Below are 22,859 nucleotides of genomic sequence, written 5' to 3' on the forward strand. Positions count from 1 at the left end.
AATGCACACATCACACCACACCAGTGCATCACAACTCAAGTCCTGAGAAGCTAGTTGCGATTGGCTGTTGTATCGGATGTTTTCCCACCCAAGCAATCCTGTATTGAAAGGTGAAACACCGTCTTCGGATTCTTCTCCTGATTATTGGGGGGGGGGGGGGGGGGGCTGTTTTCATTCCAGAAAGTTAACTTGCGTCACACATTCCAACATCTTGGCAAATGTGAACGCATTAACATGGTCTGACACAGTTCCATCCACAAGCAGTTTCATTCTCGAGGTAACTGATGCAATTTGTTTGCATCTTGCCGTGGTCTTAGGTCTCCACTGTGTGTTGAGGAACTCTTTTTTTATTTTTTATGAGGTCTACCACCACCTACAGTATATGATCAACTGTTGCAAACGTTCCCTTTTTTATCTCTTTAGAAAATGCTAATCTTTGTTATTTGTTCAACAGTTCTGTGTGTTTAAATGTGTTCATCAACAGTTTTTTTTTTAAAGTTTTTTAAAAATTTGCACTGTTTCTTGTAGCGGGAGATGCAGTGTGTCAAATGTTACAGCATTCACATCACAGCTCAATCAGCCTCACAGTCACAGCCAGTCTATACTGTCATCTTTTACTAGGAGGCGAAACAACTCAAAACAAACTGCAAATGCAATCAACGAGTTTGTAGAGTCACAAGCTTGATGTAGTCATTGCGTGCTAGGAATATGGGACCAAATACGAAACGTTTGACTATAAGGGATTTTGCCCAAATACTTGACTTCTTCACATTGTGGGGGAGCTTTCATTTCTAAATGGTAAGACGGATATGTATGAAAATCCCCTCAAATACAAGGCGACATTCTGTAGCCGCCTCATATGAATCATTTGATCTCAAATCCAAAACGCTGCCGTATAGAGTCCCCGAAAAGATATGATCCTTCACTGTCCAAATACATATGGTGGGAGTGTATCTTCACTGACAAATACATATGATTGGGAGTGTATCTTCACTGACAAATACATATGATTGGGAGTGTATCTTCACTGACAAATACATATGATTGGGAGTGTATCTTCACTGACAAATACATATGATTGGGAGTGTATCTTCACTGACAAATACATATGATTGGGAGTGTATCTTCACTGACAAATACATATGATTGGGAGTGTATCTTCACTGACAAATAGCTTCAAGCAGAAGTGGTACTAGACCACATTTCCTTAGAGAGGAACAGACAGAGGTCCACAGGCTAGTTTCACAGAAATCAATAATATTTCCTTAAACATGGGTGTCTGTCTCAAGAGACCTCTGTGTTTGAACAGGTGGTGGGGGAAAAGGAAATTGACAGGAAAGCCATCATTCTATTCCTCCTCAGCCCCGTTTGGTTGTATATGTAAAGATACTGTGAGACTGGTCGTCTCACGTTGTTGCTGCTGTGAACTGACTGAAAGGAGAACCGACACCCAATCACAGTAATACTGCTGGGCTATTAAACTCCCTCTCTCCAGACATGAGTGGCAAAGCAACAGTCACTCTCTCTCTCTCTCCCGCTGTGGTGGTGACTGCTGAGGCCTCAATAAGCACTCATATACATACCCCTAGCAGCACTAATACACTTCCGATCTCTTTATTGCTACATCTCACTTTTGAATGTAGACAGCTGGTTGCAATCTTAGGGCCTCTTTACACGGCGCTCCTTTGACGACACAAAGTAGATCCAGGAGAGATACTTGGGTAAAGAGACAGATTTAGATTGAAATCTCACTTTTAAGCGACGTCTCCCACGCTACCTCTGATTCAGAGGGGTTGGTTTTAATGCGGAAGACACATCTCGGGTTGAATGCATTCAGTTGTCCAACTGACTAGGTATCCACCTTATCCCAATAATTACCCTAATTGCCTTTTTAAAGGGACACTTCCGGATTTTGGCAATGAGACCCTTGATCTATTTCCCCAGAGTCAGGTGAACCATTTGTAAGTCTCTGTGTCCAGTATGAAGGAAGTTGGAGGTAGTTTCCCTAGCCAATGCTAACTAGGACTGGACGTGTATGGGTATCTTTTAGTGTGCTTGCAGATACCCATAGACTTCCAGGCATTGTGCTAACGCTAGTTAGCGATTTCTTTAGAACTGCACGCAGGATTTTAAAACACCCACACGTGTCAATCATTGCGTTTATCAACTGTGCAATATGGTTTAGATGAGAAGCACCTGTGCAGTTTGAATTGCTATCCTTACTTAGTTTGTCTATATTCTATTTACAGTATGCTAATAGGTGCACGCACACATGAAGCAGGAATGTAGCTTTGGCCACACCACATCCAAGGCTGATGTTGAAGAGAGAGATCTCACTAGACATATTTTAATCATGTAAATCCACCCTTATACTGCCCATTTATACTTCTCTCTGTCAGTTGTTTTTCATGAGGTGAGAACGTGAATGAACGTGTCCAGCATCACATAATGTGTATCCAAATCAAAGGTTGCTGCAGTCAGTTGTTTATTCAGATGAATTCGTGACGATTATTAAGACTTCACATTGCAGATTCAGACTTGAGTGTCCTGGCCGGGCAATACATAGTGTCTTTACCACAATTTATGCCAAGAGAATTGTGTGTCTATCCATTCCTCACCCCCAATAATAGCACCTGTTGATGGATTAATGAATGCTCCAGGTTTAAGAGCAACACAAGGCAGGAAGAGAAAATTACATTTCATAAGACGATAGACACTTTATGTAAGATTGAGGTGCAGCCTTGAAATACAATGGTTTTTCCTTGTAGTGACATTCGCAGTATTTAACCTTGTAAAAACAAAACGATGTGACCTCTCCTCTAAGAAAACAAATAACCCTTGATAAAAAGTGAAGTCAACCTTCCTGTCTCAAGTACTGTCTCTACTCTGTATGTATAAACCAAACTGTTTTGAATATCACGAACAAAAGATACTATCACTCAGTTTAGCTACGCGGTCACGTTTCTGTACAGAGGAATGAGCTGGTTTAGAGTACCAACTGTGGATGGCAGTTTCTACAGACACAAGCCAGAAAGGAATTAGATCTCTCTGCAATTGACCTCGATGTAGTGTGTTTATTGTTCCGAACACATATGGCGGGTATGAGGAATTTGAGACGAAGGTCCCGGATCCATTTCCACTGCAGGGGTGTGTGTTTTCATTGCCTTTCTTTTGTGATTGGAGAAGGTGTTGTGAACACATCACACACCATGGTGCTAGTCTGGTCTGGTTCCCATAGTCTGTTGCCAAACTCCCTGACATGCAACCAACCCAGCTAGCACATATGGTTCCTTGGAAGTTGTGGGAACATATGTTTTTGGTTTCCCATTGGTTCTAGGAACGAAGCCATAAGTTTCCTTACCAGTAAAATTGAAATTTTTGAGTGGTTCTGAGAACGTTTTACTATGGTTTCCTGAAAGTTTTCCTAGGAAGTTTTATCAACGTTCTGAGAATGGAAATTAAAGGTTATTTTGAGTTTTTTAAATAATTTCCTTAACTTTCACTGAATGTTTCAATAAGACTTGTATTAACACTGCTAGCTTAGGTTAACTGTTTTGAACTCCAAGCACAGATAGGACACATGGAAATTAATTTCCTTAGGCATTAATCATGCAAACGCACATATTTTTTTATTGTGGCAGTGCGTCAGTGAGATTCAAACCTATGATCTTCTGTTCTCTATATATGGATTTAGGCCACTGTGCCACATGGACGGAAATAGCATGCCATGTTTTTTTTTTACTCAGACTAAAATGAACAGTTTTGTATATTAAAACAGACCCAATTTCAAAGGAAACAAGCACTCATTAAGATCAGGTGTGGTCAAGTAGTGGGCGCGGCCAACACACTTAACATGCTAGAGGATAGAGAGAGTTTTGTTGACGCTGAGAACGGAATGTATATGTTTTTCTTAGAACGTTCTTTGAACGTTACTAGTGTTTTTAATGTAAAGTTTTAATGTTCTGAGAACATGACTTTAAATGGAAGAATGAGGAAACCTGCAGAAAATGTTATGCTGAAGTCCTGAAATTCCCACAGAATAAAGTTGTTTCTTAACGTTCTCTGAACTATTTGAGAATATTCGCAATGTCAAACAAGTTGGAGAACATTCCTGGAACATTACCAAAAATGCAATGAATTGTAACTTAATTAATTTGAACTTTTAGGAAACGTTCTGTTAAAGTAATGAAACACCAAGAAAATTGTTATTTTGTCAAATTCCTGAAATGTGCTGAGAATGTTCCAAAGCCAAGCAACTCCTGCACCATTCCCAGAACGTTGTGGGAAGGTTGTATGCAAAATAACCATAGGACAACACGCTCTCACCAAGCATAGGATTCTCAGAATGTTATGTGCTACCTGGGAATACCCCTTTTAACATACTCGTGTCAAACACACACCGTACACATTTACCGAAGCCAATCAAGTTTTATTTTAAATACCATACAAATATGATAAGACATTAAAAACACATACACTACGTGGCCAAAAATATGTGAACACCCCTTCAAATGAGTGGATTTGGCTATTTCAGCCACACCCATTGCTGACAGGTGTATGAAATCGAGCACACGGCCATGCAATCTCCATAGACAAACATTGGCAGTAGAATGGCCTGTTCTGATGAGCTCAGTGACTTTCGACGTGGCACCAAAGTCAGTTTGTCACATTTCTGCCCTGCTAGAGCTGCCCCGGTCTACTGTGGGTGTTGTTATTATGGAGTGGAAACATTTAGGAGCAACAGTGGCTTAGCTGTGAAGTGGTAGGCCACATAAGCTCACAGAATGGGAACGCCGAGTAGCGCGTAAACATTGTGTGTCCTTGGTTACCGAGTTCCAAACTGCCTCTGGAAGCAACGTCAGCACAATAACTGTTTGTCGGGAGCTTCATGGAATGGTTTCCATGGCTGAGCAGCTGCACACAAGCCTAAGATCACCATGTGCAATGCCAATCATTGGCTGGAGTAGTGTAAAGCTCGCCGCCATTGGACACTCTGGAGCAGTGGAAACTTGTTCTCTGGAGTGATGAATCACGCTTCACCATCTGATGAATCTGGGTTTGGCGGATGCCAGGAGAATGCTGCCTGACCCAATGCATAGTGCTAACTGTAAAGTTTGGTGGAGGAGGAATAATGGTCTGGGGCTGCTTTTCATAGTTCGGGTTAGACTCCTTGGTTCCAGTGAAGGGAAATCTTAACGCTACAGCATTCAATGACACTCTAGACGATTCTGTTCTTACAACTTTGTGGCAACCGTTTGGGGAAGGCCCTTTCCTGTTTTAGCATGACGATGCCCCCCGTGCACAAAGCTAGGTCAATACAGAAATGGTTTGTCAAGATCTGTGTGGAAGAACTTGACTGGCCTGCACAGAGCCCTGACCTCAACCCCATCGAACACCTTTGGGATGAATAGGAATGCAGACTGCGAGCCAGGCCTAATCGCCCAACATCAGTGCCCGACCTCACTAATGCTCTTGTGGCTGAATGTAAGCAAGTCCCCGCAGCAATGTTCCAACATATAGTGGGAAGTTTCCCAGAAGAGTGGATGGTGTTGTAGCACCAAAGGGGGGACCAACTCCATATTAATGTCCATAATTCTGGAATGAATTGTTCCACTTACTTTTGGCCATGTAGTGTAGACACACACTTTTCATTCACAGTCATCACTGACTACAGTATGTCACACAAGTTAAGTCACACATTTTGTACAATACAGTATATGCATGGGTCTTACATTTTAAGTATTCTTTTCTTCCTTCCCAATTACATCATGACTTCGTCATCTCAGAGAGGTGCAGGGTCACTTACAATAAATATAAATGTTATTTTTTAACTGATTTTAAATGCAGCACATACTGTACACTGCCTTGCAAAAGTATTCATCCCCTTTGGCATTTTTCATATTTTGTTGCATTACAACCTGTAATTTAAATGGATTTTTGTAGTAGTCCAAATTGGTGAAGTGAAATAAAAAAAGTAACTTGTTTCAAAAAAATAAACGGAAAAGTGGTGCGTGCATATGTATTCACCCCCTTTGCTATGAAGCCCCTAAATAAGATCTGGTACAACCAATTATCTTCAGAAGTCACATAATTAGTTAGATTGCACACAGGTGGACTTTATTTAAGTGTCACATGATCTGTCACATGATCTCAGTATATATACACCTATTCTGAAAGGCCCCAGAGTCTGCAACACCACTAAGCAAGGGGCACCACCAAGCAAGCGGCACCATGAAGACCAAGGAGCTCTCCAAACAGGTCAGGGACAAAGTTGTGGAGAAGTACAGATCAGGGTTGGGTTATAAAAAAATATCTGAAAATTTGAACATCCCACGGCGCACCGTTAAATCCATTATTAAAAAATGGAAAGAAAAGGGCCTCCCGGGTGGCGCAGTGGTCTAGGGCACTGCATCGCAGTGCTAGCTGCGCCACCAGAGTCTCTGGGTTCGCACCCAGGCTCTGTCGACAGCCGGCCGCGACCGGGAGGTCCGTGGGGCGACGCACAATTGGCCTAGCGTCGTCTGGGTTTGGCCGGTAAGGATATCCTTGTCTCATCGCGCTCCAGCGACTCCTGTGGCGGGCCGGGCGCAGTGCGCGCTAACCAAGGGGGCCAGGTGCACGGTGTTTCCTCCGACACATTGGTGCGGCTGGCTTCCGGGTTGGAGGCGCGCTGTGTTAAGAAGCAGTGCGGCTTGGTTGGGTTGTGCTTCGGAGGACGCGTGGCTTTCGACCTTCGTCTCTCCCGAGCCCGTACGGGAGTTGTAGCGATGAGACAAGATAGTAATTACTAGCGATTGGATACCACAAAAATTGGGGAGAAAAGGGGATAAAAAAAAAAATGGAAAGAATATGGCACAACAACAAACCTGCCAAGAGAGGGCCACCCACCAAAACTCACAGACCAGGCAAGGAGGGCATTAATCAGAAAGGCAACAAAGAGACCAAAGATTACCCTGAAGGAGCTGCAAAGCTCCACAGCTGAGATTGGAGTATCTGTCCATAGGACCACTTCAAGCCGTACACTCCACCGAGCTGTGCTTTATGGAAGAGTGGCCAGAAAAAAGCCATTGCTTAAAGAAAAAAATAAGCAAACGTTTGGTTTTCGCCAAAAGGCATGTGGGAGACTTCCCAAACATATGGAAGAAGGCACTCTGGTCAGATGAGAATAAAATGTAGCTTTTTGGCCATCAAGGAAAACGCTATGTCTGGCGCAAACCCAACACCTCTCATCACCCCGAGAACCACATCCCCACAGTGAAGCATGGTGGTGGCAGCATTGTGCTGTGAGGATATTTTTCATCGGCAGGGACTATGAAACTGGTCAGAATTGAAGGAATGATGGATCCCGCTAAATACAGGGAAATTCTTGAGGGAAACCTGTTTAAGTCTTCAAGAGATTTAAGACTGGGACAGAGGTTCACCTTCCAGCAGGACAATGGCCTTAAGCATACTGCTAAAGCAACACTCGAGTGATTTAAGGGAAAACATTTAAATGTCTTGGAAGGGCCTAGTCAAAGCCCAGACCTCATTCCAATTGAGAATCTGTCTGATGACTTAAAGATTGCTGTACACCAGCGGAACCCATCCAACTTGAAGGAGCTGGAGCAGTTTTGCCTTGAAGAATGGGCAAAAATCCCAGTGGCTAGACGTGCCAAGCTTATAGAGACAAACCCTAAGAGACTTGCAGCTGTAATAGTTATGCACACTCAGGTTTTCTGTTTTTTTTGTCTTATTTCTTGTTTGTTTCACAATAAAAAATATGCATCTTCAAAGTGTTGTATAAATCAGATGATACAAACCCCCCCAAAAATATATTTTCATTCCAGGTTGTAAGGCAACGAAATAGGAAAAATGCCAAGGGGGTGAATACTTTCGCAAGCCATTGTATCTGAGGCAATGTCAATGATGTCCATGATTCAGACCATGAACTGCAGTATGTAGACAACTACATAATGTTGATAATTATGGAATGGGGACTGTGCTCCATTTTATGTTCCCTGGCCTGAAGATGGAGAGCATGTTGATCATGGCCTATCAGGAGAATTTATGAGAATATTTCCACAGTCTAGCCTCCGTGTTCCAGCTTCTACTTGTGTTGTAGAGGGAATGTGAAATGGTTTCGAGATACATATAGCCTACATACTTGCTGTACATTGCAAACACACCTATTGTTGGTATTTAATACAAAAGTTACAGCGAGTTGCTTTGTCACTTTTCACAGATCACAACGATATAATTTATAACACACTGATTGTTACAAAGGATTGGGTTCGTTCATTACATGTTATTTTAGTGACATAAAAACACAAGTCATCAGTTGCTTACTCTTTTGGGACCGTTTCAGTACATTCTCATGTGCTGAATTAGTTAAATGACTCCTCATAGCTGAATTAGTTAAATCAGTGGTTCCCAAACTGTGGGGCGGTCGGCAGAGGGGGGGAGGGGGCATGTCAGCTAACATTTTTGTATTAGGGGGGCCCTGAGTGAAAACATTTGGGAACCCCTGAGTTAAATGACTCCTCACAGCTGAATCTGTTAAATGGCTCCTCCTCGCAGACGTAGAAGTATACTGAACAAAAATATTAAAGCAACATGCAACAATTTCAATGATTTTACTGAGTTACCGTTCATATAAGGAAATTAGTCAATTGAAATAAATTCATTAGGCCCAAATCTATGGATTTCACATGACTGGGCAGGGGCGCAGCCATGGGTGGGCCTGGGTGGTTATAGGCCCACCCACTTGGGAGCCATGCCCAGCCAATCAGAATGAGTTTTCCCCCACAAAAGTGCTTTATTAAAGACAGAAATAATCCTGAGTGTCATCAGCTGTCCAAGTGGTTGGTCTCAGACGATCCCACAGGTGAAGAAACCGGATGTGGAGGTCCTGGGCTGGCGTGGTTACACGTGGTCCGCGGTTGTAAGGCCGTTTGGACGTACTGCAAAATTCTCTAAAACGACGTTGGAGATGGCTTATGGTAGAGAAATTAACATTAAATTATCTGGCAACAACTCTGGTGGACATTCCTGCAGTCAGCATGCCAATTGCACACTCCTTCAAAACTTGAGACATCTGTGGCACTGTGTTGTGTGACAAAACTGCACATTGTAGAGTGGCCTTTTATTGTCCCCAGCACAAGGTGCACCTGTGTAATGATCATGCTGTTTAATCTGCTTCTTGATATGCGACACCTGTCAGGTGGGTGGATTATCCTGGCAAAGGAGAAATGCTCACTAAGAGGGATGTAAACAAATGTGTGGTTTTTTTTTGGGGGGGGGGGGGGGGGGGGGTGAGAAATAAGCTTTTTGTGCAAATGTCAAATTTCTGGGATCTTTTATTTCAGCTCATGAAACATGGGACCAACAGTTTACATGTTGTGTTTATATTATTGTTGAGTATAGAATACCATTTGGTCAGTCTCCTCTCTGCCACACGTTCTTCTCTATTCCGGCCCATGTGGACAATGGTTGTGGTCAGGTCAGCCTTCATTTCTGCTCTATTTCACCATACAGTTACAGTACATTGCAGTTTGGCACCAGTGCTAGTGACACCAGCTTTGTCAATTCCACTCCTCTGACCTCATGTGGTTGGGTATGCACTGGCAGACGTAGTGGCTGTAGTAGAAGCCAGTTGGACAGTTCTTGTGTGGCTTTCTGCAGGGCAGCCGGTAACAGCTTGGTGGAGGGGAAGAGAAACCGACAGAACAGTTGGTTTTACGCAATGTACTGTAGCTTCAACTCAACTGTGACCCACTTGCATGACCCTGCGTGTGTAAGCTAGTTGTGTGTGTGATCTCGGACCAATCCCCATTGTCTCATTGATAAAACATGCTCTAACTCTTTCCAATGTTTGGATAGAACATTAAAAATAATAATGTTTTATCTCTCGCAAGAGAGGGGAATTCTGTGCTTTCTGGAAAATCTGGTTTCTACATTCCAAAGAAATGTGGCAGGTGCCTTGCCTCGCTTATCGAGATTCATTGTGAAGGGACGAAAAACAGGATATGAATTCTCACGCTGGAGTAGTTCATCACATTGATGTCTTGTCATTATCCGGAAGTGTGAAATAATATTTGTGTAATTATCATTACGTTTGAACAGATTCCACTGAAACGCGTATTGCTCATGATACCGATACAGTATCTGGATTCAGACTTCACATTAAGTTTGAGTTTCGTCTATTTAATTCCTCTCTGTCTCCTCTTTAAGTGGAACAGGCTGTGTGTTGCCAAATGAAAATAACCTGTAGCTATAGGAGTTAGAGCGTTATACTATGTGTTCCCAAGTTGTCACACTTAGGTCAAGCGCGTATTATTACTTTGACCGCGTCATAGTTCTGGGAATAGTACTTCATAGTTTTCTAGAAATGGCAATGGGGATGTCCACCCGTGTCATTAGGCCTAATGAAATGTGAAGTGTTTGAACTTTCACCCTCTTCTGTTGTAATATCTGTGTTTAGAGTCTATTGTTTTACCTGCAGTTGTGTGCGTTGAACCTCTTGCCCTGCAGCAGGCAGGTGTGAGGACTCTCCCTGCACTGGCACAGGCATGTCTCTGGGTTGAGAGGCTGACTACGTGGGCACTCTGCCCGGCACACACAGCCACACAGATCTGGGTCCCAGCGTTGGTTGGGTGGGCAGGTCCATGGGCCGGGCTGGTCCTCACAGAGACACTCACAGGACTCTTGGTCTAGACGCCAGCCTGGCCCACAGCTGGCCTCCGTCAGACCGTTCTGACACACACACTCACAGCTGTCCTCATCCAGGACTTTGTTGGGGCCACACAGCTCCAGCAAGGCTGACTCCAGTGGCTCTGCAACAGATGGTGGAGAGGAGAGATGCTAGTTAGTGTCACTTCTTGACCTCTAGACAGACATGTGGTTTAGTACATTTCACTTCAATGCGGTGAGGCATTATATCATTCTAATTTACCAACTCTCTGACCTATGAGCTACAGTATCTCTCGGTGTTGGCAAACGGAAACGACTGTACTGGGGTTGTATGTGTACGGGCTACTTGAACTTACCTAGCTCTCTCTCTGAGAAGGAGCTTGTGTCCATGGGAACACACAGGCAGCTGGTGGGGTCCCAGACCAGTCCTGTACTGCAGGGAACATCTGGCGGGGAACACCTGGAGAGGGAAGGAGGGACACACAGGCCAGGATCAGATCAGAGGTCTTGGCTTAGGGGGACCGCTACTCTCACAAAGCATTCCTGTGAATGGGCTGGACACCATGGGCGGTCTGTGAGAGGGAACTGAATCCCCTGGCCCTCCTCCCTGCTGGCCTTGGCCTGGCAGACAGCCTACACACAGCCGTCTGGAGCAGTTAGGCTGGACACCGAAAGACGAGGAGAGAGCAGGGGGAAACATGGCCTCTTCTCCATGGCCTCAGTTCAAAAGCAAATGCACACGCAAAGCACTTGTGACGGAATAGCTGATGGTCTAGCTCATTCACTTGCATCGTCAGATGCTGGTCCACATAAAATAGGATTAGATGGAATGGTTTAGTATCCTTGGCTTAGTCAGTCAGCTATATTATTACATTGCATTAAAATTGGACGATATTGTTTAATATGAACCAAATACTGTATTCCTTAAAGGTCCAATGCAGCCATTTTTATCTCAATATCAAATAATTTCTGGGTAACAATTAAGTACCTTACTGTGATTGTTTTCAATTAAAATAGTAAAAAATAAACAAAAAAAGATTTTTTTTCTGGGAGTGGTTACAGTTGTTGGCGCGGCATCGATGCGCACGCATAATTTTTGTGACGTTGTCAGCCAACCCGTCTATATAAAACACAGGAAACCCCCAATTTTTGACTGCACTGGGCCTTTAATAATAATGAAATGTGTGTGTGTACACATTGTGTCTCGATCGGCAGCGTCAGAGGTTACGTCTTAAAGTTGACTAGTCCTCACTACTCACTCACACGGTGAGGTGAGCTGCAGCGGCCCTTCTGATGACGGAGTGCAGGGGCCTCTTGGACAGACACTCACAGGACGTGTGGTTGACGAACGCCACCATCACCATAGAGCGGTCACGGTGAGACAACTCCACCAGCTGAGGCCACAGGGGGAAACAACACGGTGTCAATGACTAACATTCGGATTCTGTGTCTATTGAATACAATGTTGTTACTTTAGCTGTGGCATTGGTACAACGCGGGTATAAGAGCGACTTGATGTAAAGTGTTACGCTGTACAGTAGCGTCATTTTAAAATGTCGAATGATATCTAGTTTGTCCTCCGCTGCTCACCGTCTTGTTGATGTAGATGTGGCTGGTGTTGGTGCAGTACAGACCCTCCTGGGGACAGCAGCCCCCACAGCGGTGCACAGACACACAGCGAGGCACGTAGAAGTGACTGGTGCTCTCCGGGTACTCCTTAGACACCTCCAGACATACCTCCCGAGGAGTACACATGGTACGCTGGATCTCCTCCAGAATGACTAGGGATGAGTGGAGTGACGTTAACAGAGACAGGTTATCAGGGATGATATAATACAATATGCCGTTTAGCAGACGCTTTTATCCAAAGCGACTTCCAGATGAGCGTGCGTACGTTTTACGTATGGTTGGTCCCAGCGGGAAACGAACCCATAGCGTTGCAAGCACCATGCTCTACCGACTGAGCCACACAGGACCACCAAGGTCTAGAGAATATCCTGACTGATGTGGAATAGAATCGTCAGGAACATTCTGTTATTGACCATCTTAAGCCACCCATGTAATAATGTAGCTGCATTATTAGGCTATATTGCTGCGCTAATTGGTTGCAGCCTCATTGACAGCGTCCCCATCTACAATTTGATTTGTAATGCGCAATTTCCTTTTGGAAAGCCCATCCCAATAACTTAACCACAGAACCACACTGCCACCCACTCAGCCACATTGTTTAGGAAATATAAGATTAATGTCCATTTTTAAAAGATTGAATTCAACAAATCATTTCCTTTTTTAGTGCAATTTCTGTTGTTGGATGATCACCGTAATAATGTGCAATTTGTCTCAGTGACAGGATATGAGGACAGCAGACTGCAAATACTCAAAGAGAGGAGAATGAGAAAAGCTAACCCCTAATGATATTAACCTTTTAGACAACTTGGCGTCTGGCCAATGAACGTCTGTTATATTGTCTGATGGAAGGACACAATAGATGGCTTTGACTGTGTTTGCCCGTCACTGTGCCAGCTCTTTCATCTTGGGATGTCTCTTGTAAAGTATCATTGTTTAATGTCTTCTAATTCAATCTGATGTCCTACTTTCTGCCACTGGTCGATTGTCCAGCGTGACTGTTTCCTTCATAAGACCTTTAGTCACTGGATCTGACTGTTTGCTTAGCTTTAGTCTTTGGATCTTGATGTCCTTTCTTTGAATTGTTTCTGGCATCATTTCATAGAGGTTGGGGTTGGTCAATGAAAGGCAATGGAGCATGATCAACAGTTTTGTAATGTGCCCTTTTTTTTTTTTTTTTACAACTTTCTCTCAATAGCATCTGGAGGTCTGTTGTGTGAATGGGTGAACTGAGGCCAGGCCGCCTCCTATCATTGTCCTTTAGGTTATGATGGTCCGCTCAGCCTTTATCAGCTCTCCAGTAGGGCCTATATCTTCTGTGATGAGCTCCTGTGATCAGGAAGCAGACACAGCTAGTTTATTCAACTAGAGCGCAGAGAGAGAACACTCAGTCTCTGATGAGTGGGGAGGGAAGAGTGAGGGGCCTCTTTAACTGTTAGGAAAATAAGCACAGACTTTTCTCTCTCCTTTTAACGACGACACACAGCTGTACTGCTCCCATCTGTGGGTTTGGGGGGGGGGGGGGAGAGAGAAATGGTTTATCACGCTAGCAGTTCCTCCTTTTTAGATAGGAAGACAACGTTCTCTCTCAATGGGTGTTTGGGCCATTCGACTGAAGAGCCTTACCTTCAATGGCGCTGTCAGACTTGACCAGTGCCAGCTCCCTGGGCTTGCCCCAGGCCCAGATATCGTCTTCAGCATGGAGAGGAGGGGAGTTGTGCAAGGCTTTCCTACGTAGGCAGTGCTGCACCAGACTATACTCTGGGTACAGCAGCTCCACCAGCTCGTCCACGTTGGAGACTGTGTCCAAACCACTAAGGCCTTTGCCAACCAGCGGGGCCTGATGAGGAATCGGGGAAAAATGAACAATGAGAACTTCAAATTCGTGTCTTTAACCTACCAAAATTCAGTTTATGTTGATCATCCACTGCAATATATTATGTAGAAAATAATATATAAAATGACACAGATGGGTATCTCAACATATAGAAAAAAAACATGTTTGTAATAAAGACCATTTGATAAGTCAGAACTGTCTGTAACTAAGTTGTAATCTGTCACTACTATGATAAGAACCCTAAGGGCATCACTGTAACATTATCACTGTCTGCTTCAGAGATCAACACTTACCAAGCAGCCTGGGTGCTACCTTGTCATTATCTCTTATGGAAACAAATGCTGTTATTTTTTTTTCTCCAGGATGGTAATGCTAGACTGTCACTTCTGTCAGGGATGCAATGGAAACTGAGCCAGTATGGAGCACTGTGTCTGTCTGAGCCCAAGGAAAACAAAGCAAGGCAAGATCATATTTTTTTTCCATTGAGATCAGCCAAGTTCTTTCCTAGAGATAAGGAACAAGGTTATTATGTCTGTTCCAATCAAAGGTCTCCATATTCAGATGAAAGCCTTGACTTCACTATCAGACATATTCAAATATGCGTTATAGGTCCTTCAGAAAGTATTCACACCCCACATGTTGTTGCTGTTGTTACAGCCTGAATTGTCACTGGCCTACACACAATACCCCATAATGTCAAAGTGGAATAAAGTTTTAGATTTTTTTTTACAAGTCAATTAAAACAAAATGAAATGCTGAAATGTCTTGAGTCAATAAGTATTCAATCCCTTTGTTACGGCAAGCCTAAATAAGTCCAGTAAAAATGTGCTTAACAAGTCACATAATAAGTTGCATGGTCTCTGTGTGCAATAACAGTGTTTAACATGATTTTTGAATGACTACCTCGCATACAATTATCTGTCCCTCAGTCAAGCAGTGAATTTCAAACACAGATTTAACCACAAAGACCAGGGAGGTTTTCCAGTGCCTTGTAAAGAAGGGCAACTATTGGTAGATGGGTAAAAAATAAAAAAGCAGACATTGAAAATGTCTTTGAGCATGGTGAAGTTATTAATTACACTTTGGATACTTTATCAATACACCCAGTCACTACAAAGATACAGGCGTCCTTCCTAACTCAGTTTCCGGAGAGGAAGGAAACTGCTCAGGGATTTCACCATGAGACCAATTACAGAGTACAGTTACAGAGTTGAATGGCTGTGATAGGAGAAAACTGAGGATGAATCAACAACATTGTAGTTACTCATCAATACTAACCTAATTGACAGAGTGAAAAGAAGGAAGCCTGTACAGATTAACATATTCAAAAAACATGCATCCTGTTTGCAACAAGGTACTAAAGTAGTGCTGCAAAAATGTTGCAAAGCAATTAACTTTTTTGTCCTGAATACAAAGTGTTATGTTTGGGGCAAATCCAATATAACACATTACTGATTACCCCTCTCCATTTTCAAGCATAGTGGTGGCTGCATCATGTTATGGGTATGTGTGTAATCATTAAGGACTGGAGAGCTTTAAATGGAATGAAGCTAAGCACAGGCAAAATCATAGAGGAAACCTGGTTTAGTCTGCTTTCCACCAGACACTGGGAGATGAATTCACCTTTCAGCAGTACAATAACTAGAACACAAGGCCAAATCTACACTGGAGTTCCTTACTAAGAAGTCAGAGAATGTTGGCCGAGTTACATCTACTTCAAAATCTATGGCAAGACCTGAAAATGGTTGTCTAGCAATGATGAACAACCAGTTTGACAGAGCTTGAAGAATTTATCTCAAGAATAATGGGCAAGTGCACAATCCAGGTGTGAAAGCTCTTAAAGCTCTGTAAACGCTGCCAAATGTGCCTTCTACAAAGTATTGACTCAGGGGTGTGAATGCTTATGTAAATGAGATAACTCTGTATTTAATTTTCAATACATTTGCAAAAAATTCTAAAAACATGTTTTCACTTTGTCATTATGTGGTACTGTGTGTATGTAGATGGGTGAGAAAAATACATATTTAATACTTTTTGAATTCAGGATGTAACACAAAATGTGCAATAAGTCAAGGGGCATGCATACTTTCTGAAGGCACTGTAGCTGCTTCTAATGTTTAGTATACACATTTTGAATGTGGACTTTTATGTAAGCCGCTTGTGTGATTCCGGTTCCACTGGACTTGCAAATGTCACCCCTTGTGGCTGACGGTAAGCTCCTGCTCAGATCACACAACATGGGGTCATCCCCTTGGCAACATGAGGTCATGGCTGACCAATAGATAAACGGTGTAGGCCTCCCACACGATCGCTCGTAGTGCTCAGGGTGAGTGTTTGTCATCACACACAACCCATTGTCAGTTTACCTCACAATTTAAACAACGTAGCCAACTCAATTGTAACCATCCATAGTCACTTTCGCTGTTCAACCTCACTCGTCTCCTTTTGTCCACATTGACAGTCCCTCTCTCCATTCAACCTTTTCAAAGGCCGACGTCTGTCTAAAGGTATGGCCTGCTACCCGCCGCAATAGTGGAAGTAGACAGGTACAACATGACTAAGTCATTCACCTTTAATGATGCACAATGTAGCCACAAGCAGAGGAGGATGTTTTATTGCCAAATAAAGACAGACCCGCTGTAGTGAAAGCACTGACGAGTAACAAGGAAACCGCCTGTCTCCTTTTTACTTTTTTTTTTTTTTACTACTGAGACAACTCATTTAGTCAACAAACTGATTTAGTCAATAGTAGTCTATTACCTTCACATGCCTTATTTATTTCTGTGCTGAAATCAGAGTTCCGAGCATAATGAAGGTTCATCAGAAAAAGCATCGTCTGGTCAATTCTTATCCGTACCGTACAATATGACACATCATCCAAAAGCAGCAGCGCGTGTCGTTAGTTACTCACCTTTGTGTCCTCCTCACCTGGGTACTCATCATAGTCATATCCATGAGTGAGATTGGTGACGTTGAGAATCCAAATGACTAAAGATAATATCCACATAGTGTGTCGGTGATGAAAGGGGGAGCAGGAGGAGGACGAGGGGGAGATGATGAAGGATCAGCTAATGCCCCACAGTTGAACTCTCATCCCACAGAGCACAAGGATCTCCTCGTTCCTTAGCCAGGAACTGACCTTGAGATAAGATGAGCCCCGTAGAGTGCCTTTCAAACACAGCATTTTCCTCCAGGAAGTATTTTCTTTCACTTCATACAGCATGTGAGACAACTTTCATTGTTTCATTCCAAGTATTCCCATCGCTACTCCCTTGAGTTTCCCTCTGAAGGCTTTGTATTTGGAATCAGATCCTTGTAGATGATCTTAATCAGGAAAGAGGTGTAGAGATTGAGAGGCCAGATTCCATAGGGGTCCTGCAGGTCCAGATGGGGTGAGAGAGTGTAGGGTTGTGTCTGTCTCCTGTGAAGCCCGAGTACAGAGGAAGTGAGAGCAGACACATGTGACAGCAGGCAGGCTCCCTCGGCAGAGTGCCCTCCTTTCTCTCTCTCTCTTTCACTCTCTCTGTTTTGGGAGGAGCTGCCACTGCCTCTCCAGACTGAGAGTTTGTGTGTGTGTGTGTGTGTGTGTGTGTGTGTGTGTGTGTGTGTGTGTGTGTGTGTGTGTGTGTGTGTGTGTGTGTGTGTGTGTGTGTGTGTGTGTGTGTGTGTGTGTGTGTGCGTGTGTACCAGTGAGTACTGTTGTCTCTGAGCTTGGTGAGCACACTTTTTAAGGTGCTATATTTTCCATATCTACAGTATAATCTCTTATTTTCAAATGCTCACTCTGTATATTTCCCTATAACATGCTGAGGCAATGTGCTTCACCTGAAAGGTGTTCGTATCTGACTTGGCCTCATCTCTTATCACCATACCACCTGGCCTCCTGCTTTTCAGGGTGGTCTGCGGTACTGTTCTGTAAAGAGGGGAGAAGCAGACGCTCTCGTTCTGTGATTCAATACTATCAAAACATAACCTACTGAACTGCATGATCTCCCTACGGCTATGTGATATATGATTGTCCTCCTCAACCCTCCCATCGCTAACAGTCTACAGTAAACTTTAGATATGTCATGCCTGTCTTTGTGAATCCCTGACATGGGTGTCAATGCTGGCATGGTGATCTAGTGAGTGAATAGTCTGTCCAACTGTACAACAATGTTTATTTTCATGGATGATTTCAGCAGCAGAAGGAGTTGTGGTCATTTGTAGCTAAGTTGGTAGAGCATAGTGCTCGTAAAGCCGGGGTCCCATATGTAAAAATGTACACATGCATTACTGTAAATTGCTTTGAATATAAGCATCTGCTAAATGGCATTTGTTATTGTTTTAGTTGTACAGATAGGGCTGTTTATGAGTTACTATGCTGTATGAAATGATTTACACATTTTGAGTCATTGAATTTGGCTATGCTGAGAAGTTGACTTCCCTGATTCCTTAGTACAGTCTTAGAAAAAAGGTTCCAAAAGGTTCCAAAAGGGTATTTCGGCTGTCCCGACAGAAGAATCCTTTTTGGTTCCAGGTAGAACCCTTTTGGGTTCTGTGGAAAGGGTTCTACCTGGAACCCAAAAGGGTTTCACCTGTAACCAAAAGGGTTCTACCTGGAACCAATAAGGGTTCTTCAAAGGGTCCTCCTATGGGGACAGCCAAAGAACCCTTTTAGGTTCTAGATAGCACCTTTTTTTCCCCCGACGAGTGTATTGATGCAATGGTCTTTAATCAATATCTGCAAAGCAATCTCCCATCTTACTTGTTGAATGCGGTTGTTTGAGTCCACCTAGTGTACAACTGCTATACATCTGTCGTCATCATGCTGCTGGCGTGGGGACAGCCAGCCAGGCAGCGAGTATGGCTCGGTTCTGGCCAGCCACAGTCATTACACTTAATGGGCTCGATCCTCTCAAGTCGGGCCATGTTTATCCTGCTCCTAATGAACATCTCCCCATCTACAATATCTGGCTAATTCAATTCTCCCACAGCCAAAACACTCATTTCCTCCCAACAGCTGCTCTGTTTCCCCCATTTTCTCCTGGATGATAGAGACATACTGTAGCCTGGAGTTTTTTTTGGGGGGGCAGCTGGTTGTTTTCAAACTGAGACACACTCACATAACATACTGTATAACCGGAGCACAAGTGTCCTGTATATGAATTGTCTCTAAGTTGGAGTAACAGACAAAGTAGATGGAAGACGAGTGGTATTGCAGTGTGAAGGCCAGCTGCTGGCTATCGTAGGCTGTAAGCTCAACAGCTCTTCATTGGGACTACCAAAGATTGCTCCAGTTTGTAGACTAGACAATATTCTGCATGACACAGTAGTATTGAACAGCTCCTCTCCCGGGCCACAACTCTCTTCCTCTCCACATACCCTTTTTAAATGTCAAATTATATGAGTACAAATCTTGCTAGTGCCTTTAGTGCTGGAGGCGATCAAGGCTTTTGTAGTGCACAGTAGCAGGTCTTGCCAGTGCATATCTGAGATATCTGTGTGCGGTAGATCCCTTACTATTGGGGACGTGTTGGAGCTCGCACCTAACGCACCTCACAAACGTGATCTCTACAATGAGGCACAGACTAAGTTGTGAAGGAAAGGTGGATTACAATATGGCTGGATTGGTAGACAATAACCATAAAGTAGATAATAAAATCAAATATGGTTGGATTGGCACGTTAAATGTGCACGTGTCCATTTTGAAGGATGTGTAAAGCAGGAAGTTGGTGTACATGGTTCATTAACGACACGCTGTTAGATGCAATAGATCTCTGTGGATTCTCTTAGCAGATGTGATCTAATCACGTCGAACGGTTGATGGGCAACAGATGGCGGAAAATGTGTTTTATTCTGCCAAATAGAAGAAGACAAAAGATAACTGAAGTGTCATCCCAGTGCGTAACGTTACAGACAAAGGCTGCAGGTGAGACACGAGAACAAGGCGGAAGCTTTTCAGATCCAGCCTCAGACCCAGTAAATCTCTGCGATGTGAGTGACAGGCAGGTTCCCAGGAACCTGCTCTGGATTAATGGCAGGAAACACGATGGAATGTTGTCTTTCTCCCACATACACTGTGGGCCATGGCCTGGGGCGCTCAATGGTTTCACAGGAAAACATGAGCCCAAACACCATTATCATAGAACCAAGACAGATCTATGTTACTGTATGTACTCATTAGAGATGGCGGTTTCAGAACTCTTCAGATGGCAACTCTGAAAGCCAAGCCTTTATTTGGCTTTGTTTTGTAATTCCTTTAAACAAAGAAGGCCTCTCAAACTATTTTGTCTCAGACAAATATAGCCCTCAGACGTCTCGTAAAATGCCAAGCTTTTGTGAAAGTTTGGGAAAGGGCTCGAAAGGTTAATACAGCAATGTCCTTTGCTGAGAGCTCAGTAGGGAGAATTCTTTGTTATCTGACAGTGGACATCGCTTTCATACCTATTGTATCACTGAGGGGGTTTTATTAGAAGCAAAAGTTGGTCTCGGGTTAGTCTGAAGTTACTCCAAGTGCTCTGCCAAGCTGTCTGGCTCATAATGACGTAATATAACGGGCTATAGAAAGTACGTGAGGTGGCCACACAGTGAGAGGATGTTGGTGAGTGTCAATCTGAGATGTAGCTGAGTGGCTATTTTCTTAGAACTCTGTTAATAAATTGTGTGCAATGGTACCCCCTAGTGTCACAAACAGTCCCATACAGGTTAATGAGATAGTAGGGCAACTGTCCATGAAAGATCAGCATAAATTACAGTTATTCATCTGTGGATTGTCATCACTCATCACTCAGCATCACTCAGTTTCTTTTTATATCCAACCCCTCTTCTGAATTCTTATTTTTATGGTTAGTTTTTGTGGTTATGAAGGGAGGGTGTCATCTCCACAATTGCAAAATAGTTTCACAGCAGAAGTAACTTGACCGTTTTTGCAATGTCTGGACTCTTTGTTTTCAAGAAAATTGTGCAAAATTCAGCACTTCCTGACAGTAAAAATAATAGCTAATATGCACATTTTGGGTATGTGTATACACACTCGACTTCCTCAAGACAAGTTATATGCATGGGAAAATATACCCTTTACCGTGACTGGTTATGTGGAGTCAATGAAATTCATAGCATAATACTCCAATGTTTCCCACAGTTGTGTCAAGTTGGTTGGATGTCCTTTGGGTGGTGGAGAATTCTTGAGACGCACAGGAAACTGTTGAACGTGAAAAACCCAGCAGTGTTGCAGTTCTTGGCACAAACCGGTGCACCTGGCACCTACTACCATATCCTGTTCAAGACACTTAAAGCTATTGTCTTGTCCAGTCACTCTCTGAATACACAATCCATGTCTCAAGGCTTAAAAATCTTAATCTACACTGATTTAACATGGATTTAACAAGTGACATCAATAAGGGATCATAGCTTTCACCTAGATTCACCTGGTCACCTGGAAAGAGCAGGTGTCTTTAATGTTTTCTACACTCAGTATATATTTAAGTGATAATGCCCGAGAAGCGGGTGTTTGTAGGATATATTGGCATGAAGTCGAGGGCCGGCAAACACTCAACACCGGCTCTGAGGGAATTATCACTTTCATACAAAGGGTTACCAACATTTTCAGTTATGATTGAAATTATTGAAACAAGTTTTGATTAATTTATTCATACTATTTCATACCTCCACGAGATATAGCCCTGACACAAATCTAAGGTTGCGTATACACACACAGTGCATTCTGAAATTATTCAGACCCCTTGACTTTTGCCACATTTTGTTACGTTACAGCCTTGTTCTAAAATGGTTTAAATCATTTTTTCCCCTCATCAATCTACACATAATACCCCATAATGACAAAGCAAATATAGGTTTTTAGAAATATTTGCAAATTTATTACAAATAAAAAAACTTGGCTGTGTGCTTAGGGTTGTGGTCCTGTTGGAAGGTGAACCTTCGTCCCAGTCTGAGGTCCTGAGTGCTCAGGAGCTGGTTTGCATCAAGGATCTCTGTACTTTGCTCCGTTCATCTTTCCCTCAATACTGACTAGTCTCCCAGTCCCTGCCGCTGAAAAACATCCCCACAGCATGATGCTGCCACCACCATGCTTCACCGTAGGGATGGTACCAGGTTTCCTCTAGATGTGACGCTTGGCATTCAGGCCTTCGAGTTCAATCTTGGTTTCATCAGACCAGAGAATCTAGTTTCTCATGGTCTGAGTCCTTTAGGTGCCTTTTGAAAAACTCCAAGCAGGCTGTCGTGCATTTTACTGAGGAGTGGCTGCCGTCTGGCCACTCTACCATAAAAGCCTGATTGGTGGAGTGCTGCAGAGATGGTTGTCCTTCTGGAAGGTTCTCCCATCTCTACAGAGGGGCTCTGTCAGAGTGAGCATCATGTTCTTGGTCACCTCCCTGACCAAAGCCTTTCTCCCCCGATTTTGTCAGTTTGGCCTGGGCGGCCAGCTCTGGCAAGAGTCTTGGTGGTTCCAAACTTTTCCATTTAAGAATGATGGAGGTGTTCTTAGGGACCTTAAATGCTGCAGACATTTTTTGGTACCCTTCCCCAGATCTGTGCCTCAACGCAATCCTGTCTCGGAGCTCTATGGACAATTCCTTCGACCTCGTGGCTTGATTTTCACTCTGACATGCACTGTCAACTGTGCGAGCCTTGATATAGACCGGTGTGTTCTTTTCCCAAATCATGTCCAATCAATTGAATTTACCACAGGTGGACTCCAATCAGGTTGTAGAAACATCAAGGATGA

General features: G+C 43.4%; 1 protein-coding gene across 1 annotated transcript; it reads right to left on the bottom strand.

Moving 5' to 3' along the window:
* Positions 1–9,317: 9,317 nt before the first annotated feature.
* Positions 9,318–17,567, bottom strand: LOC139538045 (vascular endothelial growth factor C-like). Its single transcript, XM_071339961.1, has 7 exons — positions 17,043–17,567; positions 13,921–14,134; positions 12,259–12,449; positions 11,932–12,062; positions 11,025–11,128; positions 10,475–10,811; positions 9,318–9,675 (listed from the first exon to the last, which is right to left on the bottom strand). The coding sequence occupies exons 1-7, from the start codon at positions 17,136–17,138 to the stop codon at positions 9,561–9,563; spliced, it is 1,188 nt and encodes a 395-aa protein (XP_071196062.1). The 5' UTR covers positions 17,139–17,567; the 3' UTR covers positions 9,318–9,560.
* Positions 17,568–22,859: the final 5,292 nt, after the last annotated feature.

The sequence above is a fragment of the Salvelinus alpinus genome, chromosome 13 (assembly GCF_045679555.1).
Source record: "Salvelinus alpinus chromosome 13, SLU_Salpinus.1, whole genome shotgun sequence".
In the NCBI taxonomy this organism is placed as follows: Eukaryota; Metazoa; Chordata; class Actinopteri; order Salmoniformes; family Salmonidae; genus Salvelinus; species Salvelinus alpinus.

Coding starts and splice junctions, on each gene's coding strand:
- LOC139538045 (XM_071339961.1), bottom strand. CDS start 17,138: ATGTGGATATTATCTTTAGTCATTTGGATTCTCAACGTCACCAATCTC. Junction 12,450..13,920: donor GTCTGACAGCGCCATTGAAG/GTAAGGCTCTTC, acceptor ACTCATCCCTAG/TCATTCTGGAGGAGATCCAG. Junction 10,812..11,024: donor CTTCTCAGAGAGAGAGCTAG/GTAAGTTCAAGT, acceptor CATCTGTTGCAG/AGCCACTGGAGTCAGCCTTG.